The sequence below is a fragment of the Nicotiana tabacum genome, chromosome 22 (genome assembly GCF_000715075.1).
Source record: "Nicotiana tabacum cultivar K326 chromosome 22, ASM71507v2, whole genome shotgun sequence".
NCBI classification, from domain to species: Eukaryota; Viridiplantae; Streptophyta; class Magnoliopsida; order Solanales; family Solanaceae; genus Nicotiana; species Nicotiana tabacum.
Genome location: NC_134101.1, coordinates 35,383,640 through 35,394,314, shown reverse-complemented (window position 1 = coordinate 35,394,314; position 10,675 = coordinate 35,383,640). Strand labels below are relative to the sequence as shown.

Sequence of the window (10,675 nt, the reverse complement as noted above, 5' to 3'; positions counted from 1 at the left end):
GAATATGTGAGATAAGAAGACCATATGGTAAACAGGCAGCAGACATAGATATGTCCCTCATACTTTCAAGAATGTATTGTCGAATCCACACAAACCAATCTAGTCTTTTATTGTTAACAAGACAATAAAGTACAAAGATGTCTCTAGTGGACAAAGAGCTAAGGGACCCAGTTCTGGGGAGAAGAGTAGTAGCAATCATGTGGGCCAAGACACGATGTTCAAACTAAAGGTTCTTGGGACTGATATCAGGAGGATTATCAGACAAAAAGGTTTTTGCTTCTTCATAGGAAACTTCAAAATCTTTTGGCCACGAATTTTGCACAAACACATCAAACCCACTAAACTTAGCAAAGAAAATCTTTTCAAATTGATAAGAATTCAAAACAATTCTAGTGCCTAACACCATAGATTCCAAATCATCTTTGTCATTCACAAAAAGGTTTGCATAAAACATCCTTACTAGTTCCTCATAAAAAGAGTTTCCAATGGTATCAAACAGAGAAAAAAGATGCTGAAAATCAAATATAGCAGTCACATCACAGTGTAGATTTTTCATGAGAGAGAGAGAGAGAGAGAGACTTACAGAGCGTCCATAAGCCATAGATTTTGACTTGTAGATCTCAAACCTTACTTTTTCACTGGGGCCATAAAAGATTAATTTGTCCTAAGGGCCAATTTTTGTATTCTCCACTTTTCCTTTCTTGCACGCAACCTTTTTGGGGGTTTGCTCCATAGGTCTTTTGCCTGCTTTTTTCTGGCTAATGGGAGGATTTTCGGAAGATTCACTACTCTCATTGTCCGTTTTGAGGAAATCCGAGTCAATGGATGACTCCAAATCTACAGGTTCTTCAGGGTTGAGGGGTTTTTGAAATCTTCGGCTGCGTCTGGTTGCAGTGGAATAAGAGGGGTTTTGTTTTGGCCATGGTGAGAGTGTTTTCTTTGATGAGAATGGAGAGAGCAACAAGGAAGGAAGTATTTTTATCGGTACTTTTTGGGAGGAACGAAAGGTCGCTTTGGTTAAAGAAAAGGCGGGTTCAGAAGGAAGTGATGCTTCTAAAAAGACTGATCGGCGGTACTGAAGAAGAAGCAGTTATTACACTTACAAGAAAGTTAATTAAACCACACATACTTAAGGAAATAAAATATTTTAGAACACGGTAAAAAATTTGTTTTACAAATTTGGCACAATGCCAATATTTTTTCGAAAAAAATAAAATCTTTCTTCCAAAAGTGGTTTTGTAAAAATATCATCAAGTTGAGAATCAGTACTAATAAATTCTAAAACAATATCACCTTTAGAGACATGATCACGGATAAAATTGTCACGACCCAATCAAACCCCTGTCGTGATGGCGCCTATCGTGAAACTAGGCAAGCCGAATCATTTTCAAAATAAACCGATATTTTTATTTCAAAGATAATTTTAATGCTATTTAACATAAAAACCTTCGTAAAGGAGTTTAATTCAAAACAAAAATGCGGAAAAGAAAAGCCCGATATCGGGGTGTCACTAGTCATGAGCATCTACTACAATCTGTCTAACAATATCAAGGCTAACTCAGCCTGGAAAATAGCTAAATACAACTAGAGGAAGATAAGAGGGAGAAGAGCAGGGGCTACGGTCGCCAAGCAGCTACCTTACTATCCCCGAGAAAATCTGCAATCAAAATAATCAACAACCTCTACCGTGTCCAGCTACACCTGGATCTGCACACAAGGTGCAGGAAGTAACGTGAGTACGCCAACTCAGTAAGTAACAACAGTAAATAAAGACTGAGCAGTAGTGAAGAGCAATAAAGCATATAACGTACATATCGGGAAATTTCAGTAGAATACCACATGCTTTAAAAATCAGGATTTGAATCAAAACATCTCGTTTAAACCCAGTTCTAGTAAAAATCATTTAAAGATATTTTCCAACAGTTTTCAAACAGAGAAAAATGCAAAGGTGAGCAAAATGATGAAATCATAAACAACCCCTCGGGCAAAACATCACTCATATACAGCCCCTCGGAAAAACCTCACAGTCACTCGTGCCACTCGGGCATACCTCACAATCCCTCTTGCCACTCGGGCATACCTCACAATCACTCTTGCCTCCCAGTCACTCAGCACTCGGCACTCGCACTCAGTAGGTACCTGTGCTAACTGGGGGTGTGTACAGACTCCGGAGGGGCTCCTTCAGCCTAAGCGCTATAATCTGCACGGACAACTCACGTGCTGCATAGACAACTCACGTGCTATAATAATAAAGTATGCTGCAGGCGGGCAACCCCGATCCACACTCATCCTCACAATTATGACCTCGGCCGATATCAAACATGCTGCGGCGTGCAGCCCGATCCCATAAATATCCTCACAAATCAGGCCCTCGGCCTCACTCAGTCATAAACCTCTCAAGCCACTCGTGCATTTCAGTAAAACAGGGCATTCGGCACAAAATATTTATATGCATCAAAATAGGGTCATAAAACTGAGTTATGCGGTAAACAAGTATACACATGACTGAGTATAGATTTTCAATCGAAAACAGTGAGACGATAATAAGAAAAGGCCCCTAAGGGTCCAAACAGCACTGGCATAAGGCCCAAACATGACATTCAGCCCAATTTACAGAAACTCTTTCTAAAACATATAAGTATCATATAGTTTCAACAAAAGCTGCAACTTTACAGTTTCTACGGGACGGACCAGGTCATAATCCCCAACAGTGCATGCCCACACGCCCGTCACCTAGCATGTGCGTCACTAAAAATAGTAGAATGATACAAAATTCGGAGTTTCATACCCTCAGGACTAGATTTACAATAGTTACTTACCTCAAATCGGTCAAATCTCTATCCCGAAATGCTCTTGCCTCTCGACTCGGCCTCCAAATACTCCGAATCTATTCACAATCAGTACAATACCATCAATATACGCTAATGGAATGAATTCCACAAGAAAAACTATCAAATTATCCCAAAACCCTAAATTGGCTCACCCCCCCCCCCCCGGGCCCACGTCTCGAAATCCGATAAAATTTACAAAAATAGGAAACTCATTCACTCACGAATCTAACCATACTAAATTCATCAAAATCCGACATCGTTTGGTCCTTCAAATCCTTAAATTACTCTCCAAAAATTCCAAGCCCTAACCCCTCATTTTCACTAATTACATGATTAAACAACGGGAAATCACCATATATATGAGTATTAGGGCCCAAGCAACTTACCTCACTGATAGCCCTTGAATCACCCTTCAAAAATCACTCCAAAAGCTTCAAAAACTGACTTGAAAATGGTGGAAATGAACCAAATTCGCGAAGGGTTCTATTAAAGGTTTCTGCCCAGGTTTTTCGCACTTGCGGGCTCTTTTTCCGCACCTGCGGTCAAGGCGCCGCATCCGTGAACGCCACTTAATTCCCCAGCTTCTGCACCTGCACTCCACGCCTCGCGCATGCGGGCTCGCAGGTGCGGCCAAATCCTTCGCGCCTGCGATCCAGCCTTGGCCTCACATTTCTCCGCATCTGCGCAGCAAATTCTCGCGCCTGCGAAAGCACACCTGTGCATTTCCTCCGCTTCTGCGAAGCCTGCCCAGCATTGCCTTTTGGCATCTGTGCCCCAGGTTTCGCACCTGCGGGCTCGCAGATGCGATAGCCTTCTCGCACCTGTGCATTCTACCTAGCCCAGCATTGCCCGCACCTGTTAACTCCCCACGCGCATCAGCAGCCTCGCATATGCGACTCTTTCTTCCGCAAGTGCGGAAATAGCTGTAGCAGCAGCTTCAGCTGCATTTTCCAACTTCGACAAATCCGTTAACTACCCGAAATCACCCCGAGGCCCTCGGGACCTCAACCAAAAATACCAACAAGTTATATATCAACATACCAACTTAGTCAAACCTTCGAATCACTCAAAACAACATCAAATCATCAAATTACCCTCGGATTCAAGCCTAAGAACTTCTAAAATTTTAAATTCGGCAACCGATGCTGAAACTAACCAAACCACGTCCGAATAATCTCAAATTTTGCACACACGTCACAAATGACACTATGAACCTACTCCAACTTCCGGAATTCCATTCCGACCCTGATATCAAATTTTCCATTGCCGACCGAAATCGCCAAATTTCTAATTTCGCCAATTGAAGCCTAATTCTACCACGGACCTCCAAATCACATTCCGGACACACTCTTAAGTCCAAAATCACCTAACGGAGCTAACGGAACCATCAGAATTCAAATCTGAAGTCGTTTATACATAGGTTAACATCCAGTTGACTTTTCCAACTTAAGGTTCTAAATAAGAGACTAAGTGTCTCATTCCACTCCGAAATCACTCCAGGCCTGAATCAACTAACCCGGTATATCATAATATAGCTTAAGAGCATAAAGGAAATAGAAATGTGGGAAACGGGGCTATAACTCCCGAAACGACCGGCCGGGTCGTTACAAAAATGATGCTTAATTTCTATATGCTTTGCTCTAGAATAATGCACAGAATTTTTTGATAAACAAATAGCACTGGTATTATCACAAAATATATGAGTAGAGGTAAGAGATAAATCATAGTCGAGAAGTTGATGCAAAATCCATAGAACTTGTGTACAACAGCTTCCAACAGCTAAATATTCCGCTTTAGTCGTTGATAGGACAACACAATTTTGTTTCTTGCTATGCCAAGATACTAATGCATTTCCAAAGAGTTGACACGTGCCACTTGTGCTCTTTCTATCAATCTTGTCAGCTGCAAAATCTGCATATGAAAAGCCTCTTAGAGCAAAATTGTTAGAACGATCATACCATAATCTTAGCTCAGAGGTACCAATTCGATATCTAATAATTCGTTTAACAGCAGTGAGATGGGATTCCTTAGGAGCCGACTGAAATTTTGCACACTTGCACAGACTGAATATAATATCTGATCGAATAGCAGTGAGATATAATAATGAACCAATCATTCCTCTATACATGGTTTCATCAACCTTTTTTTCATTGCTGTCTTCATCGAGCATTGTTGTTGGACTCACTGGAGTGCCGATTGACTTAGCATTTTTCATGCCAAACTTTTTGATAAGCTCCTTAGTGTACTTGGTTTGGATAATGAAAATCCCTTTAGGAGACTATTTGATTTGAAGTCCGAGAAAGAATGTTAGTTCTCCCATCATGCTCATTTCGAATTCTCCTTTCATAGAAAGAGCAAATTCTTCACATAGAATAGAGTTAGGACTACCAAAAATAATATCATCAACATATGAGTAATAAGATTACATGAACTAGAATGCTTAATAAAAAGAGTTGTATCGATATTACCTCTTTTGAACCCTTGATTTAGAAGAAAAGAGCTTAACTTTTCATACCAGGTACGGGGAGCTTGTTTGAGACCGTACAAAGCTTTAGTCAGATTGTATACATGATCAGGGAAGCTGACATTTGCAAATACTCGTGGTTGCTTCACATATACTTCTTCAGAGATGTGGCCATTTAGGAACGCACTTTTAACATCCATTTGAAATAGCTTGAATCCTTTATGAGCAGCAAAAGTAAGTAATATTCATATGGATTCGAGTCTTGCTACAGGCGCAAAGGTTTCATCATAGTCGATTCCTTCTTGCGTAGAGTATCCTTGAGCGACCAATCTTGCTTTATTTCGAACTACTTGACTTTATTCATTCAATTTGTTTCTGAATACCCACTTAGTTCCAATGATGGATGAGTTTGATGGTCTTGGAACCAATTTTCATACTTTATTTCTTTCAAATTGATCTAGTTCCTCTTTCATAGCACTTATCCAGTGAGTATCTTTGAGAGCTTCATCCACTTTCTTTGGCTCAAGTTGAGAAATAAGAGCCACATGAGATTTGTTCTTCTGTGACCTTCTTGTAGTGATTCCATTCTGTGGATCTCCTATAATGAATTTGTGAGGATAGCCAGGTTCACTTTTCCATTCATTTGGAGTGTTTGAGGAAGGTTCTCTTTCTACATTAGTCGACTGATCTGCTGGAGACAGTTCGAGATTTTCTGCGGGCTCTTTAGCTGGTTGAGTCTGTTGAACAACTGACTCACTTTGATAATCCTTTCATACAATAACATATTTACGGACAAAAAAGATTTCCTCATCTTCAGAAAGTTTTTCATTCCTTGGGCGAGGGTTAGTATTAACAAAAATAACATGAATTGATTCTTCAATGCATAAAGTTCTTTTATTGTAAACTCTATATGCTCTACTTTAAGGAGAGTATCCAAGAAATATACCTTCATCACTCTTAGGATCAAACTTAACCAAATTGTCCTTTCCATTGTTGTGGATAAAGCATTTACATCCAAAAGGGTGAAAATAGTTGATATTGGGTTTCTTACCATTCCATAGTTCATAAGGAGTCTTTTTGAGGATTGGTTGAATCAGACACCTATTGATGATGTGACATGCTGTACTCACAGCTTCTGCCCAGAAGTGATGAGGTAAGGAATTTTCCACAATCATGGTTCTTGCCATGTCTTGTAAAGTTCTATTTTTACGCTCTACTACTACATTTTGTTGCGGTGATCTTGGTGAAGAGAAGTCGTGAGAGATTCCTTGATCGTTGCAAAAATTTTCAAAATCTCTGCTTTCAAATTCTCCTCCATGATCACTCCTAATAGTAGATATGTAGTATCCCTTTTCTCGTTGAACCTTCTTACAGAAAACTTCAAAAATCTTTAGAGCATCATCTTTGTGACTTAGAAACATAACCCAGGTAAATCTAGAGAAATCATCTACAATGACAAAAGCATATTTTCTACCACTTATGCTAGCAGTTCTAGTTAGACCAAATAAATCCATATGCAATAATTGAAGAGGTTTGGAGGTGGAAACAATGTTTTTAAATTTGAAAGAAGAGCGAGTTTGTTTTCCCAGTTGACATGCATCACAGATATGATCCTTTGAAAAATCTAGTTTTGGAAGACCGATTACAAGAACATGTTTAGAAAGCTTTTGAATAGTATGCATGCTGGCATGACCAAGTTTTCTATGCCAGACCCAGGGATCATCAATCATGGAAGTAAGACAAATTTGATCTCCAAGATTATCTAAATTTCTGATAGTATAGACATTTCTGTCTCTATTGCGAGAAAGAATGATTTTACTTGGTTCATCTTCTATAAACCAGTCATGTTTCTTAAAACAAACCTCATAGTCGTTGTCACATAGTTGACTAGTGCTGAGAAGATTATAGCCGAGTTTATCAACCAGGTAGACTTCATCTACATCACATGTTGAGCTCAGAGGAACTTTTCCAACACGAATTACATTTCCTTTGGATTTGTCTCCAAATGTAACTGTTTCTCCATCTAGTTTAGTGACTGATTTGAACAATTGTTTGTCACCAATCATATGTCTGGAACATGCGCTGTCGAGATACCATTTTCCTTTTTGATTCTTCTTGCGGTGTTCTTGCAAAACAAAGTTACTTGTTTTTAGGTACCCAAGCTTGCTTGGGTCCTGAATGGTTAGAATGTTGAGTGTTAGCTTGATTTGAAGATTTAGGTTTCCAGACCCATCTCCTGTTATCCTTGAACCTGCAACGATTAGAGGTATGACCCCTTTTACCACAATAAAAACATGGTGGACTATTAGAGTTTCCAGAACCTTTTTCTGCTCTAATTCTGTTCCAGCATTGTTTAGTACTATGGCCATTTTTATCACAAAAGGAACATGCAAGAAATTTATGTTTGTGATGAGTAGTCTGATTTGATTTGACTGAGCTGTGACTGAAATATTTTTGCAATCCATTCAATTGAAGTTGAAGCTAACTTCATCCTATAGCATATCACGCTCAATTTCACATACTTCCAGTTTCAAGGCCCAGTCTTTCTTTTCTCTCTTGATCTTTCTAAGTTCATTCACAACTTTTTCGATATCTGCAAGAGCAATATCAACAAATTCTTAAAGTTCATAACAATTAGGGCATATGGGAAGACGTACCTCACTAGTTCCTTTGTCTGCCATAAGGCCAAGTTCTCTTGAGTTGTCTTCCTCATCATCTCCATCTGCCATTAGTCCAAGCTCTCCTGAATCTTCATTTTTATTTATAGCCATGAAACATATATTAGCAACTTCCTCATGATCAGACTCTTCTTCATCACTCCATGCTCCGAAGGATTTCTTCTTTTGTATGTTTCTGCTGAGTTTCTTCTTTAGTTCAGGACAATCAGCTTGAATATAACCAAACTTTCCACATTCATAGCACCTTCCATCATTTTTATTAGTTTCATTGTTTATCCTTCCTTTCCTGAAGTTAGGCTTCCCTCTTCTACTATTTCTGTTTTTCCTCATCATGCTTGTTACAACTTGAAAGAGCATGGCAATGTTTTCAACTTGTTCTCCTTCTTCTTCTTCTTCTTCTTCTTCTTCTTCTTCAGCCATAGTTGCCTTAAAGGCAACAATTTTCTTCTTTTCTTGAATTTGTCTATCCAAGTGAATTTTCTCAAAAGCAATTAGATCACCTCTAGTTCATCATAGAAAATTTTGTCAAGATACTGACATTCCAAAGCGATGACTTTTGGCTGCCAAATGGTAGGTAAACTCCTGAGAATTTTTCTAACATGTTCACCACTTTTGATAGGTCTGCCAAAGGACTTCAGATCTCCAAGAATTTTGCTGAACCTGGAGAACATCTCTTCCACTGATTCTCCATCCTTCATTTGAAATAGCTCGTAGTCTCGAACCAAAAGATTGATCCTTGTTTCTTTCACTTTGTTGGTTCCTTCTTATGTGACCTCCAGTTTGTCCCATATTTCTTTGGCTGTTTCACAACTTGATATTTTTTTATACTCTTCTCCACTGATAGCATTGTACAATATATTTTTTGCTTTGGCATATACAGTTATGACAGGAGCTTGTTCATCAGTGTAGTCATCTAAGTCAAGAGGATTAGTTGATACGATGACTTGACCATTTGCATCCTTCTTTGATGGGATTGGAAGATTTCCCCTTTTGATCACACGCCACACTTTAATGTCATATGACATCGTGTATGTTTCCATACGCACTTTCCAATGAGAAAAGTGTTGTCCGTTGAAATAAAGAGGTAGAACCTGAGAGGTTCCTTCTTGAAATAGTGCACCAACAACAGTGTTAGATCCCATGATCTTTTTCTCACCAGCTGTTAAGCATAGATCGTAAGCCTTGCTCTGATACCAATTAAAGGTACAATAGGGGGTGAATTATGGTCTATTAAAATAATAATCGACTAACGATGATTTTAGTTGACTAGATTAAGAGCAGAATGTTAGATAACAGTAAATGTAGAGAGAATAACACACATCAATTTTATACTGGTTCGGTACCAGTGTGGTACTTACATCCAGTTTCCTTTGGGTCACAAGGGTTCCCTTTAGATCTTAAAAGTATTACAATACAGATGGTTTTGATTCATTCACCACCAACGAAGTATAGCAACAATGAATTTTGAATAATGACAGAACTCTCTTTTGTGTTCTAATTCTTCCTATCTTTTGAGACACTAATAAACTGAGGATTACAATGTTTAGGCTAAGAAGTAGAGAGACTTAGAAAATAATGTGTGTAGTTGCACAAATCTTCCATTTGATCTTAGCAGACTTCTTATAGGAGAGAAGAGAGTCGTTGAGTCTTGACCGAAAATAGAGGCACGAGATCTTCAAAGGGATTTGACCCAAGGGGTGCCTCTTCGAATCCTGCTCTTGGGAGGGACCGGATTCGATCGTGACTTTCCTTGTCACAGGCTTACATTGAGGAGACATTCAAGCCTACGATAAAGCTTAATTAAGGATACTAAATATTTGCTGGCAATAGCTCGTTGATTTGTAATTTGATTTCCTTTGATTGAGGGTGAATGGATGTGCTAAAATTTGATTCCTTCTTCTTGTCTATTAATTTAGCAATCACATCTTTGGACATCTTCTCATTAGTATTCTTTCCTTTTGATGATTTCGATTCCTGCAAGCCAAGGTAAGTGAACATTGTCATCATTGAAACTTTGGAATATAACTTAACATACACGACCTACAAGTTGAATAAAATTATGCAATTTCTCTCCCTCCTTTTCCATTTCTCTACAAAAACATACGTAAACCCCTCAATTTCTCCTCTATTTTCACTCTCAATCTCAACTCCAGTGGAAAATAGTAACTAGTATGATTTCTCCATACCCAAAACTTCACCTGCATCTCTGAAGCAGAAGCTAAAGAACTCCCTCTGCTTCTCATGTTGCTCCCCTCACCGCCACAATGCCACCCTCCTTCTCCGTTGTCATCAGAGTTAATCCTTAAGAATTAAGAGGCTGCACATATTGATTTCTTCCGATTTGCAGTAAGCACAATCTTTACATTATAAGGATCCCGAAACTACAAGTTGACGTAAACGAAGACTCCACCAAACTATACAGAGAACCTCAATTCCCACAGAATACACAAATCGGTAAGTAAATAACACAACAATATTTTACGTGGAAAATTCTCAGTTCACGGGATTAAAAACCACGACCTACACTCGTAGGATTTCAACTTCATTAACCGAGCAACTTTAGATTACAACCTATTGTAATCTAGGAATTAAACTCTTAATCCATCACCTACTTGCAATAACTATATTGCAAGCCTCTTTGTAATAACTGTATTACAAAGCAACAAACCTTGACTAACTCTAGTCAAGAAACTAAATCGAAA

The 10,675-nt window shown here is 38.8% G+C and overlaps 1 protein-coding gene across 1 annotated transcript; it reads right to left on the bottom strand.

Annotated features, from left to right (window-relative positions):
- Positions 1 to 223: 223 nt before the first annotated feature.
- Positions 224 to 7,664, bottom strand: LOC142175799 (uncharacterized). Its single transcript, XM_075242796.1, has 4 exons — positions 6,242 to 7,664; positions 5,733 to 5,893; positions 4,588 to 5,109; positions 224 to 511 (listed from the first exon to the last, which is right to left on the bottom strand). The coding sequence occupies exons 1-4, from the start codon at positions 7,662 to 7,664 to the stop codon at positions 224 to 226; spliced, it is 2,394 nt and encodes a 797-aa protein (XP_075098897.1).
- Between the last annotated feature and the right edge of the window lie 3,011 nt (positions 7,665 to 10,675).

What these genes read in the sequence shown, in the direction of transcription:
- LOC142175799 (XM_075242796.1), bottom strand. Translation starts at nt 7,664, where the DNA reads ATGGCCATAGTACTAAACAATGCTGGAACAGAATTAGAGCAGAAAAAG. An exon ending in TGATCCTAAGAGTGATGAAG is followed by an intron (nt 5,894 to 6,241) that starts GTATATTTCTTG and finishes AATTCATTATAG; the next exon opens with GAGATCCACAGAATGGAATC. An exon ending in TTGGAAGCTGTTGTACACAA is followed by an intron (nt 512 to 4,587) that starts GTTCTATGGATT and finishes TTTGATTTTCAG; the next exon opens with CATCTTTTTTCTCTGTTTGA.